The sequence below is a fragment of the Oryzias latipes genome, chromosome 20, assembly GCF_053564925.1.
Source record: "Oryzias latipes strain Hd-rR chromosome 20, Olatipes_Hd-rR_3.1".
NCBI classification, from domain to species: domain Eukaryota; kingdom Metazoa; phylum Chordata; class Actinopteri; order Beloniformes; family Adrianichthyidae; genus Oryzias; species Oryzias latipes.
In genome coordinates, this window is record NC_136256.1 from 20,731,667 (window position 1) to 20,752,802 (window position 21,136).

At 39.0% G+C, this 21,136-nt stretch overlaps 3 protein-coding genes across 6 annotated transcripts in view; 2 read left to right on the forward strand and 1 right to left on the reverse strand.

Moving 5' to 3' along the window:
• Window positions 1–5,889: 5,889 nt before the first annotated feature.
• On the reverse strand, window positions 5,890–9,948 carry xkr9 (XK, Kell blood group complex subunit-related family, member 9). The gene is made up of 4 exons (XM_004081253.5): window positions 8,701–9,948; window positions 7,782–8,166; window positions 7,307–7,521; window positions 5,890–7,230 (listed from the first exon to the last, which is right to left on the reverse strand). The coding sequence occupies exons 2-4, from the start codon at window positions 8,078–8,080 to the stop codon at window positions 6,605–6,607; spliced, it is 1,140 nt and encodes a 379-aa protein (XP_004081301.1). The 5' UTR covers window positions 8,081–8,166; window positions 8,701–9,948; the 3' UTR covers window positions 5,890–6,604.
• A 131-nt stretch (window positions 9,949–10,079) lies between these two features.
• Window positions 10,080–15,865, forward strand: tram1 (translocation associated membrane protein 1). The gene is made up of 11 exons (XM_004081029.4): window positions 10,080–10,252; window positions 11,751–11,814; window positions 12,811–12,932; window positions 13,023–13,139; window positions 13,210–13,268; window positions 13,382–13,466; window positions 13,576–13,646; window positions 13,754–13,858; window positions 13,944–14,087; window positions 14,467–14,618; window positions 14,702–15,865. Exons 1-11 carry the CDS (start codon window positions 10,127–10,129, stop codon window positions 14,770–14,772), a joined length of 1,116 nt encoding a protein of 371 aa, XP_004081077.1. The 5' UTR covers window positions 10,080–10,126; the 3' UTR covers window positions 14,773–15,865.
• A 2,148-nt stretch (window positions 15,866–18,013) lies between these two features.
• Window positions 18,014–21,136, forward strand: part of ncoa2 (nuclear receptor coactivator 2) — a 65,830-nt gene continuing 62,707 nt past the window's right edge. For 2 of the 4 annotated variants that reach the window (XM_004081254.5, XM_011488889.4), the window contains exon 1: window positions 18,014–18,161. The gene's annotated coding sequence lies outside the window, so the exon portion shown is untranslated. The remainder of the gene's footprint in view (window positions 18,162–21,136) is intronic. The other 2 variants (XM_078938532.1, XM_078938533.1) reach the window with 1 other exon arrangement.

A 21,136-nucleotide genomic window follows, 5' to 3' on the forward strand; every position in this document is an offset into this window, starting at 1 on the left:
CATTGTTACTTCTCCCACAAACAGCTTTTACATAGACTTTTACATATGTGATCTGCACTGGAAGGCCTCCTTCACCCTCAGGGTCATGACAGCAGCAAAGGGACTTGGAGGCCAAACATATACATAAGCCAAGAATCCAAGGGAGGCCTTTATAAATATGCAGAAACTGTGAGCAGTTGTATGTTTGCAGGAAGAAGTCCCACATGTGCCTGCCTGAAGCTCAGAGCGCTATCTGAGCAGGAATTCAGTCTGGCCTATTGGACCCTTGGGTGGCATAAACCATCCTTTTCCTCCATAAAATGATCAAAAATAATTATGTCAAAAAATTAGAGCCCCAATGCTGAGATGCTGCTCCATTGCTCTGTGAAGAATAAGACGCTTAGTTCCCTTTTACACCAGCCGTTCACACTTTTCCACTCAAATTTAACCAATTTAATCCACACACTGATCTTCAGAAGCTCAAACAAAGTAACTGCTCAAACCTCAGTGGCAAACATGCTTGCATTCGCTTTTGCACGGGCAGGATGCAGAACAAACCACATGTCGTTGCAATACTTTGACTGTCTAACCCTCAGATTGTTATTTAGCTGGACCACTGCCTGGGGCATTGTGGTCGGAACCCAGTCAGTGTGAAGGAGACGGCACATTATCATTTCACTGCCCGCTACATTACACATGCTAATAAGAGAAGACCGCCGGGATGTTTTTTAGAAGAGACGGTGAAGTCATCAGCAAGCTTTATCTCGGTTAGGATCGGGGGGGGGTTCCTCAGGGGGCTCCAAAACTTTTGCCAGGGAGTCTCTCTGAGCACATGACTCAGTCACCACACCTTTGTTGCATTATGGGTCAGACCAAAAGACCCTGCGCTCTTGACACCATAGTGAGATGCTGTACTGATAGCTTTAAGAACATAAATGAAAACATTCACCATTTCTTCTTTTTTCTTTTTTTTTACCATCTCTTGGCTCAGTTCTGTCCTTTTGGCCTTAATCTTAAATTTATTTAACTAACGGTATGAAGAGCATGCATGGTAGGAGTTACTGTTATTAAGCATTCCAACACAAATTATGGGTCAGATACATTTTAAAAATGTCACTTTTTTTATTTTGTTGCTGAAAACAGTAAATAATTGTGTTATTTTACACAAAAAATACTCCCAGAATTCACAGTTTAGATGTAAACTTTTTTTCATATTGGCTGTCAGGAATATAAAGACACAAATCCATGAGGATGGAGGAACATCCCGAGTCTCTTCCCTTCTGATTTTATTGCTCAGTTAAATGTCCTCCAGGGTAACAACAGGCTCCCCTTTTCATGCTCACACTACAATGCCACTAAAAGAAACCAGATCACACATAGCAGTGTTTTTTTTTTGCTCCAGACCCAAAATGTGTTATATGGTCATTTCTCCCCTTCTGTGCGCTGCAGATGGGTTAAATATTACATCAAAGCGTCTTTAATGTTTCACCTCTCACATTTCTGCTCCATATCAAGTTCAAAACTAATGCAGGCTGCCTTTTTACAGTAGATTTAATGGATCTTTGTCCATAATCACATTAGCACTGGCTCAACGTATAACAAATTTCACCGTACCAGCATCAAAGACCTTACTTCTTGTCATAATCATGCGTAGCATCCTTCCCTGCTGTCGAGATCAATGGGCTTTCTGATTCTCTGTGGAATAGAATTTGTCATGAGCTGATAAGCTGTGTTGCGCACAGGTCAAGGATGGTTCCTCATGGCTTTGAGCGCCAAAATCTTTAATGTTTCTTAAATGGATGAACTTACAATCACCTATGAATCCCCAAAAAATGTGTATTTTTGAATCCAAAACCGCTTTGATTTGAAACAAAGAGTTGAAGGTTTGACATTTCTAACAAATCATGAGTTAAAAATACCACAGCAGTCATTAGACAGCGTTTCCTGTTCCGAGTTATCAATAGATGATCCTGATTAGGGAAGGATTCAAGCAGACAGACTGCAGACAAACTAAAATTAATGACTTCCACTGAGATCTCCTAGAACTGATCTGCAGAAGGAAATATGTTGATTATCAAGCTTACCACACAGAAAGACTTGCAAACTCATATGTATGTGAACGCTCTTTTGCACAAAGCAATCTTTTTTCATAGCTGATTGTATTTGCCGTATTTGGGTTGTATGCATGAGGTCTTTGCCCCAGTTCCTTCACCCTGTGCAGCATAAATAAACAGGAACACTTGATAATCCATCATCCTGTGGGCTGTGGGAGTGTGCCCAACGCTAACATGGCTTCTGTTTTCCATCTGTGTGTATGTGTGAGAGGCTCTGTGAGAGAACCAAGATAGGTAGCACCTTTATGTTAATGCTCCCTGATTGTCCATGACTGTGAGACGTAAACCTCCTGCACTAAATGAGGATTATACAAATGAGCTTCCGCTTTTCTCATTGTGGGTTCTGCTCGACTGGAAAAGATGCAGAGTATGGAGATTTTTTTTCTCCTCTGTGCTTGAAACTGCTCTGCTCCATGAGGTTCTTTACAGATGACTCACATCTGTTGCTTTCTGAGCTGAGAAGAACTTAATATATTATCCTGCTTAAAGTTGATAAACACAAACCTGTTTAAAAAATGATTGAAAGTATTCTACTATTCCCAGCTGGAAGTGATGAAACTTTTACAGTAGGTTTACTTGTTAATATTCACATGATGTTTTGACCATGAATGTGTTTAAAGACCCACTCTAAAAAAAAATTGTGTTTTGGTGAGTTTTTTTTAACATTTGTCTTGTGGCACTTTTCGAATAAATTTAAAGAAAATTTGGCTCAAAATTGGCTTTTTCAGTATTTCTTTATTCAAATCATTGCGAATCAGAAGTAGCAGAAATTCTATTTGAAAAAGATTGTATCGGTCACATGAAAAATAAGCTTCCTGCTTCGCTCCTTTCTGATACATCCACTTGCAGACGACTAGATCCGTGAACGTCTTTATTTGCCTCATCTGAGCTGGAATCTGGCTCAAAAGTGTGCGGCTGGATAGCTCCAATGTTGCTCGCTGTTTTTGTTGCACCGTAATGTTGGGTTGGGGATTGTTAGGGACTGTAAGCTATCGGGAGAGAGTGTAAACAGAAAGCTCTCAGTAAAGAGGAGGGGGTGGGGTGGCTTCATAGCCAATGGGCAGGCCCACAACTCAAGAGGTGAATTTCTAATGAACTCCTGGTGCTCTCCAGAAATTATTTCCTAGAAAACGACGCTTGATTTTGGCTAAAAACGGTAAAATCACAAATAAAAAAAACACTGGGAATGCTTTCGCAAAAGATCAAAAGATGATCGGAGTGGGACTTTTAGAAAAAGGTACAGAAAGATTATCATAAAATAAGGGGCTTATCTCCAAAAAGACTTTATTGGTTTGAAATCGAGGTGTATTCACCATTTAAACTCTTGTTTTCGGTTAAACACAGTGGTGGTGGTATTATTGTGTGATCCTGCTTTGGTAGCTATGAGTAACAACATTTATTTTATTAATTGCACTAAATACCAAGTTTCCTTGTGAAAAGCTTCAAGGACCAGACTACAGTTATGTGGAGTTTCTAGAACGAAATGGATCAAATTCATAGATCAGTTTGAGACCAAATTAAGCTCAGTGTATCTAAAACTCAAGTTAATTTTTTGATGCATTCCATCCACTGATCTCATTCGTTGTACTTTCTGTTGAAACTCAGACTGACTTCCTTGGTGCAGCTTTAGTTATGCAGCCACACCGGAGCCAAAAATCCAAATAATAACAATAGCTGGGGCATTTTAGCCAGCAAAACTCAATAATGTCCCTGTTCACGCCATGAGGACTTTATTTACAAAACCCTGTGGGTAACGCAATGCCACGCTCTGATCACACAGCAGCCTACTGCATGCAATTACCCTGAGCCCGCTCTCCAATCTGTCACTGCCCAAACTCATTTGTAAATGTGCATGTACAGTGATTAAAGAAATGTTGGTGCCACTGCTCAAAAGAAGCCAAAAAAGAATGAACTAAGGGTGGGGTTGGGGGCTGCGGTTGTGTATCATTCCTCATCTACTTTCTTCCATGGAGCAAAGCTGCCATGTCAGAAGGAGCCAAGAGAGCAATGATCAGATCACCAGCACTGCTAATGCATGTGAGGCGGTGGTGCAGCAGTCCAGCTATAATAATTAAAGACATACAGCATCTCGGGGCTTCATTAATCATGGTTTATATGGACTTTGAAGCTTTAATGGAAAACAGCCTGCCTGTGTGGGTTCATTGTGTCTATACAAATTGTGGGGACGGCGTGCGCCAGGAATGTCCCCCACCCCGGTTTCAGGATGTGGAGATGCAAAACAAAAAGATAAGATTTAGTGCAAAGCTGAGAGGCGGTTCGATTTTTGATCGAACTGCAGTCTAGTCGGATTAAACGTAGTCAGGTTTGCATTATTTTTGTGTTTTGTTGAACACAGGTCCCACTTTTACATATCAGGATCTTTGATTGGCGTTTCACTTCTCAAATTCTCACTGGGTTCTCCATACTTTTCTGCTGGAGGTTTTTTTCATTTATTTTTTTAGTGAGATCTGACTGAGAGATTACTGGGTATTACGCTCTCAGTGCCAAAAGTGGAAATTACAGCAAGGCTGTCAACGCCAGGGTTCTTTCTGCTTGTTTTCTCCCAAAGAGAGAGGAAGGTAATGTTTTACTCAACACATTTCATCCCAATGGCTTGTGACTGCTCCCTGGCAGAGCAACAAGTTGTGAGTCGCAGCCAAAAATGATGTGTGGTTCAACAAAAGCCAAGGACACCAAAAAAGGAAAGAAACTGACATTCTTGCAGTAAAAGGCCTTTTGGCAGATTTGTATTGCATTAGTTCTGTCAGTGTGAGCAAATATATGGATTAGGGAGGAGAAGGGATCTTCTTTTAATGCAAAAGGAGATTTGATTTTGTGTTTTTTTGTTTTCAACAGGAGGAACTGAGTCAGGCGGTCTATATTAGCTTCACATTAAAACAGGATTTTATGTGGTTACTGCCTGATGGTGATTTAGAGGTCCTCCGTTGAATTAGTCACTTTATGGAGTGTTTCTGACGGAGCACTACTGACAAGTGAAAGCTGAAGAAGTGACCTTCACGGGTAAACATGTCAGATAGCACTAAGCCTCTTAGAATTAAACTAAAAAAATTTAACTTTTCATCATTGCTTTGTAAATAAAGGAAGATCTTTGTGTGCAATGATTATTTGCCGCAGATTTTTTTCAGATAGACCAAAAAGTCCGCTTTGACAACAGTGCCATCCTGTGTTGAGAATATGCAGAGCAGAAAAAGCTCTAAAATCCTTTGACTTTGTCAGAAAATGTTAGTAAAATTTAAAAAAGAAAAGCAGTAGTCCCCATGCAATCTTGCTATAAAGATATATAATGTTGTTTATCAAACAATTAAAAAAAGCTAAATAGTAGTTTTCTTTGATTGCACCAAAAACTTTTCTTTCCGCCTGCATTTGAGTCTTGTTCCCCATCTTCAAGAAATATCAGAAGATGAAATCAGCTTTAATTTTGATATGAATAACCATCCATTTAGTTTTTAATCCTGCTTCCTGTCCTATATTTCTAACACCTCTGTTGAACACTGGAGCCTGTCCCAGCTACTTCAGGGCAAAAGCAAGTAAATCGCAGTGGCCACTCACATAATTGTGCTATCCTAGGCACTTTAACGTTGAGAGTTGGGTCATCTAGACCCACCAGACAGTGCTCTGAACCTTTTTTCTTCAATGATTTTTGATCTTCACTGGTGTCCATGGATTACATGATATCTTTCCACCTTTATCCACCTTTGTCATGGTAGGGAGAACACGTCAATGCAAGGGTGGGGTCATCTAAGATAGCACAAGGGGTAAGCCATCAAACCTATAATAATAATAATAATACATTTTATTTTTAAAATGCTTTAAATGGCACACAGAGACGCACTACAACACGTGAGTAAGAAACAGTCACTTAAAACAAGAGCTAATACAATAAAAATAAAATAAATAAAAATGACAGATTAAAGATTGAAAGCCATTTGAAAAAGATGAGTTTTTAGCGATTTTTTTCAACATTGGGAGCTCAGTGCAGTCTCTGAGGTGTTGGGGCAGGGTGTTCCGTAGGGTCAGGGCAGCAATGGAGAAGGCTCTGTCTCCCCTATGAAATGTGTTTTTGGGCTGTAAGAGCAAGCTAAAGAGAAAAACCCTGCATGCATGGGGACAACATGCACCAAACAGATTTAACAAAGAAAAACCCAGCCAGGATTTGAACCAAGGCCTTCTTGATGTGACAGGACAGTGCTTACCACCAGACCATGCACACAGCCCCAATAGACCAACATAAACTAATAATTATGTAGCGAAATTTTGAAAAAGGCTTTTTTTATTAACAAAGCATTTAAAAAAATATTTATTTTGTCATGTTTTGTACATTAATTTAAATGGTAACATAGTTAACCTCTTTACAACACTATCATATAGGTACAAAAAAATGTTACTTTCAGATACTAAAACAACGAGAACTTGTTTTGGAGTCTAGACTTCATTCTTCACTCAACTCTTCTCACTAAACTAAACTAAATATGATTTAAAAATGACTTTAATCAAGGTTGAAGAAAGCGCCTCATTCTCCTTGTTGCTTTTGCTTTTGTGTCCAAGCCATCAACCTCATCTGGCTCCCGTTGCATCCCTCTGGGATGCAGGTAGTAATAATACAAAATGAGGCACATGAACCCAAGGATTGTAGTTCCACCGATCACACATGTTATGCACAAAAACACGCGTGTCTGCAGTTCTGGCACTAAAAACATTGATAATATTGGAGCTATAATATTGATGATGGCATACAACATGTAATAGACAGTCATGGCTAATCCGGTGTCCTGCCCTTTCACGTTAAAAAATGTGAAAACGAGGATGAATCCCACTATTAAACGGTAAAAGAATTCAAGGCCTTTGGAAGTGCAAAAGTCGGTTTTGAGAAAGTGGACCCAAACTGTCATCAGCAGCCAGAGGACAGTTAAGGCTACCATGCTGTAGACGCTGAGAGTGAGGAGGAGGCTGTAGCTGAGGATGTGGCTGGTGATGGTGAAGAGCTTGTAGAAAAGGTAAACCAGTCTGGAAGGGATTGAGGGCTTTTGTCTGGCATGGGGGAGAGACCTGCGCAGGCAAACGCGGAAATCCATCAAAGTATAAGCCACATTGCTGACAGAAAAGGCAACGGACAACCCTGAAAGAGAAGGAGAAGTGGTCTGAATAAAGTCTGAAGAGGCATTCATCGAAATCAAATGTTTGCATGTTCTTACATTGATGGAAAAAGCCCTCATTCTGGTCATGGATTATGTAAAGCTGCAAGAGAATCTGAGGAACACTCTCAAGGAAAGCTTCAAACATTTTGAGCATGCACAGGTCTGTTGCCATGCCAAAGAGAAGATTGTGCTCCGTCCCTGTACGTTCTGCTGTGGGTGAATTGGCTGTGGTCCTATGTACTCTGCAGCTTTCTTTCAGCAGGTGATAGTACCTAGCAGCAGACAAAGCAGAAACACGTTGTCACCATTCCACACATTACATTCACAGCTGGAGACACAATGATGGATTTACAGGCGTTTCCCTTTTGTCACACAATTTAAACTACCTCATTCCAGTCTGCACTCAACATGAAACCAGTCTTGTGTACAATCTTGAGTCAGAGCTCACAGGGCGCTCCTCCTTAATAATTTGCAGGTACATTACATAAAATTCTACTTAAGATGTAATCATTTTATACAGTGTGTATGTTACCTGAAAATGGTGCCCAAGCCAAACAAGTGCACAGCAAGCCCAGCTTTAAGTGTCTTTGGCTCCTCATCATCATCCCTGTACCAGACATAGCTGAAGGGTTGGGTGGACAGCGTTCCAGTGACGACAAACATCATCGTCATTCCACCCCACAAGTACTGGCCGTTTTTGATGTAGTTCACAAACAGAGAGATGTCTGTCACTATGTCCATAATATATAAACAGAATCCAAAAAAATATAATACTGTGGACCACGGAATATTCATCTTCTGTAGGACGTTCTCTCTCGAAAAGGCACACATTTTCTTCTAGATCTGGGGTGGAATCTTGCGATTACACTTTTTAAAATGTATTTATTTTTTTGTTAATTCTTTCCAATAGGGTCCATCTGAAAAAACAAAACAGGAGAGAAAACTACTTTTTAAAAACAAGAGTAGATTTTTTTAGTGAACTTTCAACAGCTTTGAAGACACATTAAGCAGAAAAAAAACAACCTTTGCCTACGTCTGAAAAAACAGATAAGGCTTATTTGTTCTTTAGGACTTGTCACAATGAGTTAATCAATCTCTCATAAATGATAAAACTAACTTATATAATAAGAAATAGTCAGACAACATTGTAAACATGGAAAACACTAGGAAACCATGGGTATCACATAAGATGCACAATATTATTTCTTGCCACAAGGATGAAATAATATGATGTAATTTGTTCCCCTAAGTCAAAACGTCTAATTTATTTTCATTTCTAACTGTATTTATTATCAAGAACTTAATTTAAATAACCCCAAATAAAGAGCAATCTCCTTTCAAGAATATTTCTATATTTAAAAAATATGAAGTTGTCAATTAATAATTACAAAGTCCCATTTTTTCCACTCAAAAGTCTATAACAATAGTTCAAAAAAGGGTTCTTGACTTACTGGTGTGTCTTGTCCGATGCAGAAGAGATGTATGAAACAGTACCATTCTGCTTTTACACTTTTATTTCTCTGAAAGGATGTGATAAGTCCCACCTCTGTCAGGCTCTGAAGTCCACACAAATTGTGCAACACATCTTGTGACTGGCTTCATGTAGGTGTGTGAGCCTCGGTCATACATCTATGCCACTCCTGAGAACTTGGAGAACATGTGATTACCTCAGATTCCAGCAGTTCATTGATGCAATGCTATGGTTTTTGCTGACAGGTTATGTGAGTGAAACAGGAAACTCCTACCTTCTGATTGCCCTGTTGGTCAGAATAGTCCCACTTCCTTGAATTGCTTTACTTTAAATCAAGTGATTACAAGAAATGTCATTTTCTATGCCACAAAGTTTAAAAAAATGTGCAAAAAATTTGATCCAACTTTAAAATTAATGCTAAACTAAAACTTTACGGGTGAGTTGACATTTTTTATGATATGGTAGTGTCATATATTAAGAAATACGTTACAAGTAAAACTTATTATAGTAACTTAGTGTGAAGTTCCTCATTTTACAACTACAAAGGGATTGCATTTCCTATATTTTCAAATGCATTTGTTCTCAAACTTCTTTCAAGATGAATTTTTTACACTTGATACTTAAACATGTTATGGCAGCTGAATGGCACAGTTGGCTGCGGGCAGGACTGGGAAACCAGAGTTTTTTTTCCCAGGGGGTACCACAAGCTGAATGAATCTAGTGTGGGTCCTTAGGCAAGATCCTTCACACTGCAGTCTATGTAGCCACAAGGAGGCCTTGGTCTAGGTCTCCGTTTGTCAGACCCCAAACTTGATAAAAATACAGGGTTGGATCAGGAAGGCCATCCTGTGTAAAACTGTCTGCCTAACCATATGTGCGGATCACTGAAAGCTGTGGCGACCCCTGAGGGGATATGCCGAAAGGTGAACGACATACTAAAACATGTTATCTTATAAAATGAGATGGCTAAAATCAAGCACACTGCCACAAATAGGGATCTGATCATTTAGTCATCGGCTCATTTAAAAGAATGAAATGGTAAACATTTAATTTGTTTATGTTGTATCCCGCCTTTTCACAAATCAAACCTTTAGTAGGGCTCCAAGATGAAGTGAAACAGAAAGTACTGGGGTAAATTACAAAGTGCTTTTGCAGGAGGCGTGCTTGTCCTGACCCTCCTGGCCTCTAGGGGGCAGCAGAGAGCCCCAACTGTTTTGTCTGGAGAAAGTCGTAGAGCCTCCCACTAACAGAAGAGTGACACGCCATTCAATCGCCGCCTTTCCCTGCGACTAAAGGAAGCAGACGAAGCTTGGAGGTTTCTTCCAGAGAAGGTTTACCATCCTGTCTACTAGAAGAGAAAACTCGTGTGCACCTCGTACAATAAGAGTTTCGCGAACTGCGTCGACATGGGAATCCGAAAAAAGACGGCAAGCAAAAACCCTCCAGTGCTAAGCCACGAGTTTGTCATCCAGAACCATGCAGATATTGTTTCTTGCGTTGCTATGGTGTTCCTCCTCGGGCTGATGTTTGAGGTGAGTCTTCTACACGGTAAACGACTTTGTTTTTAATCCGCACGCGGAGAGTGCCGAATATTATTTCCCCATCTCTGTCTGTCTAATCTGACATGGCTGTCTGCCTGATCTAGTCTTTCACTACTTCCTCCCGTTAGCGAAACTTTTCTGTTCGGGTTGGCCTCGTGTTGTTTGCGTTTGTGCTAATATGCCTCTTTTTTTAGGATATTCTTATAGTTTTAGGCAATAAAGCAACGTAGAAAACCAGCGCCCGATTTCCATCTGGCTGCCTGCTTCAAATGTAAATATTTATATCCGTTAATCAAGTCCCGCCGTATGGTATTTTTAAAAAATACTTATTATTATTGTTTGCAAATGTATTATGACAATACTCGAGCAGCATTTCTGAAATACTTTGCTAATCCCAAAGGGTTGGAGTATTCTGCAATACTCTTCTTCATGCTTAGTTTGTGCGTAGAGATGTCTTACGTGGCAATCATACAACGGTTAGTTGGGCTGTCAATGAAGAAATCCGCTATCACAAATCCCTAAAGTTGTCTTTGTATCTAAATGGCGCTAAAAGTGCTGCGGGTTTACTACAGACAATAAACGTGCTTTGGTATTGGTTTTCCTAATACATCTGTAAGTACACGTATTCAATCTAACGCATTGTTGATCTACGGCGGAAGGCAACGCAGCCGGAGTCCAGTTTGCTACATTTAGAACTACTTCCTGTTTGTGGTTTTCAAATAAAATTATTCGTGAATTAAAGTCGGCCTTAAATTTTCTTTCTATGCCACCAAAGTAGTATAATAATTTCATATAAGTGTTAGATTTGTAGCAATTTAATGTTAATCGATACACCTATCGTCCAAAATGTATACGTTGCATGCAAAATAGTTTTGTTGTGAAAGTCTAATTCAGCAGTTCCGGTTTAACTGCGTAGACGCTATTACTTTTTTCTGATTTACCCATTAACTTGCCTCCAATTTTTTCACATCGTAATGTTGCGCCTCCCTCTTTTAAAATGCGTCTCAGGTTTAATCCTTAAAACCAATTTGCCGTTTTGCAAGCGCGTGTTCATAAGTGTTTCCCCATATTTAACTAAACAGTTGACAAACACACAAAGGTATTGCAGTATTTTCTTTTGCGTAATTCGCAAGTAGACTTTTGGCTGCAATTAAATAAAGACCATAAAAATGTTTTCTTCTCAATAGTGTGTTTTTACACCTTTTTATATTCTTCCTCTCTAGGGTATTTTCAAATATTACACTATTCTATCCTAGTTTAAAGCTTGCTTTTTAAATCTACTCTAAGCACATTTTCTAGTCTTGACTCTCAAGTTAAGTTAAAGATGTGAGTAAGATGTTTTTTTTAGTGATATTTATGATCCTATAAGTCTAAAACTATATTCCAGATCTTGTGTGAACAATTCTATCAAGATGTATAGATGTAGAATAAAATAATGTTGCACGGTCATGCCGTCAATCATTAACTTTTAAATGTATTTTCTTCACAGATCACTTCAAAGTTTGCAGTTATATTCATAACTGTCCAGTACAATGTTACCATATCAACAAATGGTAAGTGATTTTCATTTGAGAAAGAGCTTTTTTAAAGTTTTTAGGTGAAGTGATAAACCTATTTTTATTTCTCCAATCTGAAAGATTCTCATTTACATTCTGGAGCGGCGTTCCTATGACCTTACTAAAACTCATTTGAGTGCTCTTCTTCTTTCCTCCTTTGAAACTAAATATAGGCTGTCTGATTTATAAAATTCTCCTTTAGCAAGGTTGCACTGGGGATATTTCAATCCAAGTGAAATATAGGCCACACCATTCACAATCCTGCTCATTTAATGTTCGTTTGCCTCTTTGTCAGGCTCAAACACAGTGAAAAGCCTGTGTTGTGCAAGCTGTTAGCTAGTCATCTGTAAAATCTAACCATGCAACATATGCCCCACCTGAACCTAAGAAAACAAATAGTTGTGGCACTTAAATCTTGCCAGATAACTTTTTTTTGCTGAATCCCTAATTATCTCCTCTCTGTTTCTGTATACTCTCCAGAATTTAAAGACCCATTCTGATTGTTGGTGTTTTTATTAACATGCTCTTGTGGCATTTTTCTGATGATGGAGGACATGTACAAATAAAATTAAACTCAAAATGGCAGTTCTAAGTATTTCTTTAATCAAATTGTTGTGAGTCGAGAGCTTATTTGCAATTTCGAAAATAAGCTGGGTGGACCACAAACTCTGCTTTAACAGAGAGCTCTCACCAATGGTCTGGTAAAGGGGGGTGGGAATGCTCCACTCCAACTCAGAGGAGAATTTCTAATGAAATCCTGCCGCTTTGCAGAAACTATGTCCCATCAGATTTTTGGATTTTGTCTTAAAACGGCATAACCATTATCAAGATTACTGGGAACACTTGTAAACTTAAAACTTCTTTGGTCCTAAAAACTGTAATTACATGAGAAGAACCATGAATAAAAATCCTTTTTGTTGTTTTATTCCTTTGTGTAAATGCATTTCTGCATTATGGGGGAGTTTGAGTGTGCATGTCCTGTTTGTGCCACAGAAGGGTCAGAAGAGACCGCAGTGAACCACTTCCACCATGGCATCAAGGACCTAGCCACCATCTTCTTCTACATGCTGGTGGCCATCATCATGCACGCCATCATCCAGGAGTATGTGCTGGATGTAAGTCAGAACCTCTCTCACCTGGACATTATTGGAGTCTTAAAATATCAGACTTAACTAAACTCATTTGGTTTCTTTTTATTTTTTCAGAAACTAAACAGGAAAAAGCACTTCTCCAAAACCAAACACAGTAAATTCAACGAGTCAGGCCAGCTGAGCGCCTTCTACCTATTCTCTTTTTGTTGGGGCACGAGCATCCTGCTTTCTGTAAGCAAACTGTAAGCTAAGTTTCTCAGTTCATGTATGACAATGTATCTAAAAGCTTGCATGTTCTCAGGAAAACTTCCTGTCCAATCCTGTGTCTTTGTGGGAGGGCTACCCACATACCCTAATGCCGTGAGTTGTCTTTTTCTTTACAAAAATATATACAATTTAAACATTTACTTTATTTTTAAAAACAGACAGTAGTGTGCGGTTTTGTACCTTTTTAAAAATACGTTTTCTTCTAGATTCCAGATGAAATTCTACTACATCTGTCAGCTGGGATACTGGTTGCATGCCCTTCCAGAGCTGTATTTCCAAAAGACCAAGAAAGTATGTCAAACTTTTTTCCGTTTGACTTCTCTGCTGTGCATTTTGAAGACTTGTACTCGTGCTGCACGTACTTTGATCCCACTATTCAGCCTTTGGTTTGATTTTGCAGGAGGATATTCCACGGCAGCTTGTGTACATCTTCCTGTACCTGGTCCACATTGCTGGTGCCTATGTTCTAAAGTAAGCTGCCATTTTAGATGCCCATACATCAGAATTTTATCTGTAAACTCTTTTTGTTTGTTTGTCTTTCTTCATATAAAATTATTGGGTATTTTTGTATCTTCTAGTCTGAACCGTCTGGGTCTGGTCCTGCTTGTCCTGCACTACTTTGTTGAGTTCCTCTTTCACGTGTCCCGCCTGGTTTACTTCAGCAACGAAAACAGACAAATGGGGTGAGTCTCTATGCATTATACGGTCGGATTAAAAAAAGAACACTGGAATTCTACAGAACGTCTTTATTTCGTGTGTGTCTGACAGCTTCACCGTATGGGCCGTCTTGTTTGTTGTCGGACGGCTGCTCACCCTGTCCCTGTCCGTCCTCACTGTGGGCTTCGGCCTTGCCACGTCGGAGAGTCAAGGCTTTAACTGGGCTGCTGGGAACTTTAACATCCTGTTTGTTCGGTAAGTTAATCACACCTCTGGTTTGACTACTCTAAAGGTAAACTTGGTTGAAATGACTATAGAGGTCAAAACGTCTTCTCCTGGAATAGCACAAGAATTAAAACAGTTTTTTTTTTAGGCAGTGTGGTCCATGTTGCACAAATGTTCACCACTTCTACAGAAAGAATTCAAGCAGAGGAGGAAATGAACTCTGGTTTTGGTCAATTGGTTCAAAATGGAACCGACAGAGCATGTTTTTCTAACCACTGACCAAAGTCAGTGTGTGCACTGGATGGACTTCCTCGTGAGCTGCTTGAGCAAATCTTCTGTAAACCCTGTGATATTGCCGCACGCGAGGTGCATTCCAAATTAACCTCGTCCTTCTCCTCCTGTCTGCTAGGATAACCGTCCTTGCAGCCATCTGTCTCACCCAGGCCTTTATGATGTGGAAGTTTATCAATTTCCAGCTCCGCCGATGGAGAGAGCACAGCCAAGCTCAGACTTTGAAAAAGAAACCGGTTTCTACTAAGAGCAAATCAAAGAAAGACAAAGGTGAGAGGACACTTTTCTAGAAGCATCTTCGTTCCTCCAGCAAGCAAAAAGTGTCTAACTTTGACGGGTTTTTTGTTTTGTAGCCAATGGAGTAAATGGAGTGAATTCTCACGGAGCCGATTCACCAAAAGCAAGAAAAGAAAAGTCCTCATAAATGAAAGAAAAAGTCCCCCGTCGTCCGCTTTAGCAGCTGGAGTCGTCTTGCCAGCAGATTTTCCAGATCTTCAGCCCAGACGTTTTTTCCCGATCTCCACACCGGACAGAGGGCCCTTCAGCTTGGCCTGTCACCTGTCGTCCAGCACAGCTTCTGTTTCAGATATTTGCCCTTTTTTGTGCCATTTTGAATGAGAACGAATCCCTCAGAAATAAACAGAAAAACATGCTTTATTTAAAAAGTGCCTATTCATACAGGTTGTTTTGTACAGAGTGTTTAATTGTAAATGTTCAGGAAAAAAAAACGTCATTGCTTCATTCCCCCCCCCCCTCATTTTTCAGTTTTTTTTTAATCAAAAACTGCACATTCCTTTTACTTCTCTTTGTTCCTTGTATTTATAATTGCCTGTTCTTCTCTGTAGCAAACTTTTGTCCTTCTCTTTATGGAATTTTCCCAAATTTGTTCTTTTGTGTGTTTGTTGTAGCCTCAAACACTCACTTTTACAGATTCAGACATCCACTGAGAAAAAGTATGGTACTGTTCCAGCTTTTGAGTACATTTTAAGATGACTAAAAAGTAGAAGGCATCCTTTTAAGCTTTAGGGTCACCCATAATACAGGTGTGTGCAGAACTGCCTGCAAAGATGTGCCAACCTGATGTAGCATTTAGATTTTAAAGTCAACTCAATGTGTTGCCATTTATTGTAGTTGAAACCACATTATTTTTTTCCCCTCAAAACTTTATTTAACATGCGGTTCTACAGAGCAGTCACTTTAGGAAACAAAACAGTACGGCTTCTTTTAATTTGTAGGAGAAATGGTGTCACTGTCCCATTTTTAAGGTGATGTTAGATTTAAAAAATGTCTCTCCGAAGGTTTGATGAGAAAAGCATCGACTACAAATGAAACTACATCTGGTTTTACTGAACGCCCCTCCCACCCGACCATAGACGGTGCCAAACCATGTGGGTTGATTTGTCGACCCCTTTCACCTCCATGAAATGAAGCTATGGAGTACAGTAAGAGTTTTAAGAATTTGTCACTTATGACTGTACCGCCAAACGGTTCTAAAGAAATAAACAAATTAATTCATATTATGTGTTTTTCTTGTTTTAGACTACAGGTTTAAACTGTACAGAGATCTCAATTGTAAAAATGAAACTCTACAGGTCACTGCACCTTTCAAACTTAAACTGAAAAGATACTTAATGTATGTGAGATTTTTTTAAACTGTATGAAAGATGCTGACATCTTTTAAAATATATATATTTTTTTCTTAATAAAATGTCACTATGAAATGTCAAAGTAGCTTTCACCACAGGCAAAGACTTTCTCATATAATGGCCATAGCAACACCCTGTTGATTCAAATTTGCCTCAAACCAGTTCAAAGTCATGAGTGAGTTTTTTCATAGCTGGAAATAAAATATTGGTTCATTTTGAATGATCCGATCCACTGACCTAAAATCAATCCAGCTCATCTTTAACCAAAAATTCAACCAGTGTGACTCAGAGATAAATATCTGGGTACTGAACAGTGCATCTGAAGTTTTCCAGATTCCTTGTATTTATTGCAAGATATTCAAGTGTAAATTCTCTATGTGTACAAACAAACAAGAATGAATGGCAAATCCATTCACATTTTAGTTTAACCTTTGTGCTATCCTATGACCCCACCCTTACATTGATGTGTTCTTCCTACCATGACAAAGGAAAGATTTCATGTAATCCATGGACAGCAGTGAAGATCACAAATCATTGAAGAAAAATGGTTCAGCGGACTGTCTGGTGGGTCTAGATGACCCAACTCCCAATGTTAATGTGCCTAGGATAGCACAAGTGTTACTAACGTTCAGCCCATTGTTGTTTTCTACATAAAAAAATATACAAATATATTAGAACAGTCTACCACACTGTATGGTCACATGTCTTTTCTAAATTCGGTGTTTCCAAACATTGGACTGTAATTGGCTTGATAATCTTCTCCTGTCATCACTCATGTGTGTTGTCTACTGTGATGCACTTGGTCGTTTTTACATTAAAGTAAAATAAACCTATCATGTCGTAACCCTTGCGCTATCTTAGGCACTATACCATTGGAAGTTGGGTCATCTAGACCCACTAAACAGTGCGCTGAATCTTTTTTCTTCAATGATTTGTGATCTTCACTGGTGTCCATGGATTAAATTAAATCTTTCCACCTTAATCCACCTTTGTCATGGTAGGGAGAACACGTCAAGGCAAGGGTGGGGTCATCTAAGATAGCACAAGGGTTTTAATCCAAATGGTATTTTTCTAATACTATTTTTGTTTAATTTATGTCATTTTATTTTCATTTTATAATGGTCTTAAGAACTTGCCTCAGACAGATCGATCTGGTCAGATCGAAGGGTAAATAAACCGATTAATATATTAATCGTTTAATCTTTAATATATTGTATTTATTGGGTTTTATTTATTTTAGTATATAGGGAATGATTGTAAATACATAACAATCTTGCAAGTCTCATGTAAGCCCCTAGGTGTCACTGTTGCACATCTTAATCAGTCAGAAAACACCCGCTTGATTCACGGACAGTTGACCAGACTGTAAATGTTAAATAACTACAATAAATATGACTTTTTACATAAATACATTTTATAGGCTTGCAAAAAAATTCAGCGTTAGTTTGAATTTTTTTTAATTTTTTTTATAAAATTTGTTAATTAGTTATAAAGGAGCCATGACTACGATTAAAGAATAAGAAGTAAAGAGGTATTTAAGCTTTTAATATCAGCAACAACTACTTACCTTTAGGGGTCTAATAATCGTGAACAGATATAAACTTCAACATCTTTTTTGTGTTCAATCATCAAGTACATGTTTGTAACTAGGAATAGATCAAATAAATGTTTTTAATTTTAAATTTGAATATATTTTAGCCAACCTTGACCCCCCCTAAAAATGGTACATTTGAGGCATATATAAGCACTTACTGTTCTTGACAATAGCAAGAAATAGGGGGGGTTTATTTAACCTAATTTTATACTAGGGAGTTTACTTTAAAAAGGAAAATCTGATTAATTTGACCGGATGTCAGACTGAATGCTGACATTGGAACAAATGAATCAAATTCAAAGTGCGTTTTCCTAACAGGTAAACCACGGCAGGATTGCATTCAACCCCCCTCCGGCTGTAAGTGAGTTGATGCTGCCGGAGCCCCGTGATGTGGTTGGTGTGGGGGAGGATAGCGGCTACCAGCCAGATAAACACACAGCATTGGTTTGCAGAGCAGGAGTTAACATGGCGGCACAGTTAGCCAGCAGAAATGTTGTTTTACTACTGCGAAGGTCAGAGCTACTCGGGATAAACGGAATTTAACCAGCAGGACTCAGCCAGAACTATCAAACAGTAAGTATTTAGAGACGTTTGTGTTGAATTCAGAGAAGAGACTTTGTGTTTTGGCTGAAAAATATATATCTAGGATTCAGTGCAAAGAGGTGCTCAATCTCGGCTGAGAGTGTGTGTGTCTGGCAGGCAGAGGCGTTAGCTTATTTAGCAAGTGCTAGCTTTTTGGCTGAGTTTACTGCTTGTGACAACAGTGTTTTCTGCAGCAAACTCATCAAAGACAGCAGAATTGCAAATGACTTAATGCATAGCTCACGCGCCGTTTCTGAGGACGGCACGGACACGTGTATTTTAGGTAATAAGTCAAACGTGGCGTGCATAACACTTTAACGTGTCACTATTATTATTATTATTACTGCTATTATCACGTTGTGCTGAGTTGGCGAGTGACCGTACCCGCGACACCGGACGAAGTTCGACAGTTTAGCAGCAACGTAGTTAGCAAGCTAAGTGCTAACGCTGAAATGCTAGTGTCACTGACAGAAAAGGAGTCGAGACTGCTCATCATCATGAGTCTGAGCGGGCTGCTAATGTTGTTCGTCGTGGTCGATTCCCTTTTAATGTTGGCCGCGTTGCGTAGAATGAGGATGTTTTCCCACAGATTATTATTTATATGTTTTCTCCTCTCTCTTCTGCTGCCGAACTAAAGATTCTCCCGTGTTTGCTCGGCGTCACGATGCGCTGACGACGTGCCTAACCAAACATGGCAACTTGCACGGACTCTTTAATTCCAGCGCAGGGTCCACAATAGTTGGTTTAACTGATGTTTAGATCTAGAGGGGCATTTTGGGTGGGTTTTGATTTATTTATATTTTAAATATGACAGCAGGCACTTTCGTTAAAGTCGAACCTTGATTAAAAACAAACAGCAGACATGCTGGAGAGCTTCAATTTAAACATTTTCTAGATTAATGCACCTTAATCTGAACTGCTTAATCAATAAACCTCCGTTTAGACCACCAGATATTAAAGATGTTAAAAGGTCAACACAACATTAAGACAGTAGATATCTATTGTTTACTTTATTGACACACCTCCATATTTTTTGCAGTAGAAATGAACTCTTGTGGTAAATTGTAACAGAGAATTGTGTTCCAGTGCTTTTGCAATCATGCATGATCAATAGATGTTAGGGTATGACTGTAGAATATGTGTGGACTTTATCTCATATTACTTTTATATGTTATAATTAGTCATAGCAAAAAACAAAAGTTCCATGTACAAAGTTTGACATGTTCATGCTAATTTAGAATTGAACACTTTTCTGTTGCACATGCCGAGTGCTATCTGTGATATATATCACTGACCCTTTGTTCATGGTCAGCCAAAAGCAAAGGTGTCTAAAGATTTTGGCTCGTGTGATGATCCTCCTTTTGAGGTTTCCCCCCCTGTGTTACGTCTCCCCGTGTCTCAAGTGCAGTTCTCCCTTTCTTGAAGCATTCTTCTGCTTCGCTGCTTCAGTACAATGCAGGCAGACAGTTTGTGTCATTTCAATGAGTGAGCAATGCCAGAGGAACCTATCTTGTGGAACCAGTTGTGCAGCACTGTTGCATCACTCTGCCCACCTGATGGTGCACAGTACTTGTCTCATCCCTGATGCAGGATCCAACATGATGTTTTTTTGTGAATTTCATTGCTTGGGAGGAAATTTAATGCAACTCATTTTAGTGACCTAGGCCAGTTGCCAAGTGGAAGTGACTGCAAAGAAGTCTACGAGATGTAAAAATGTTTTGCCTCTTAACAAAAACATGCATCAGTGACTCTCAATTTATATGTTGTAGAAGATATAAGGGCGGCAGTTTAGCTTAGGCGGTGGAGCAGGTCGCCCAACAACGGATCAATCCCCGCTCTCCCCAGCCAGCTGTTGCCCCCCTAGCGCGGCCAGTCCGCAGCTCACCGCTCCCCCCAGGGGATATGTCAAAATGTGGAATAGAATTTCCCCATTGTGGGATAAATAAAGTATCAATTATTATTATTATTATTAGAAGGCAAAGGGAAGCTGGTTATATCTTTTGTAATTTTAGGTTCTGTTTCAATCTCAGGATCATGAATTTTGATTTTTGACAAAATCTGCACCTATACGAAAGCCCATTGAGACGACTGTTGTTGTGAATTTGGGCTATACAAATAAAATTGAATTGAATTGAAAATTGAATTGAATCTGTACATTTTTGTTCTAGATACTTTTAAGCCACAACTAGGGCTGCATGACATGAGGAAAACATGGGATTTGCGATATTAGTGATCAATATTGCGATGATGATATAACTTGCGATACATGAACAAAAATAGCAAGGCAAATAAATACATAATTACACTGCAACAGTTTCATTCAAATAGGAGTCAATATACCTTAAATTATACTCCAAATGACCCTTGTCTACATAGGAGGCGAGCATCTAACATAAAAGTGGTCATTCTGATTGGTCAATGATGTAAAGGGGTCCATCTGATTGGTCCAATGCATAAAGAGATTTATTAAATTCATTAAATATTTCAAGCTGCCACTTTTCACTTAAAGATTGTTTTAACACATTTAAACACATTTTTCCCAATTTTTGCAGTCTTTTGCGATATGCATATTGCGCAGCTTGATATCGCGATAACTATAAATTTTACAATTTACTGTGCAGGCCTAGCTACAACATACAATTCCTTTTTTGAACATCAAGATGTTTAATGATTTCAAGAAATCAATCTTTCCTCTCCCATCAAAAAACAATGAAAAACCTTTTCATTTTTGCACATTTATGTATTTTTGCTCTTAATTCAGCTTTGTCTAAAGCTCGCTAACCAGACTTGACTGTTTTTTCCACCTGCTCAAAGTTATTGACTTTAGTTTACAAAGAAACAAAACGTATTTACAAGTATTTCCTTTTGACAGTCATTCCCTTTGACTGAGTGGGTTTATATTTTATTATGTGGATTTATATCCACGGATAGGTTGCTGGACATTTTTCTCACACTGAGGTGGGACA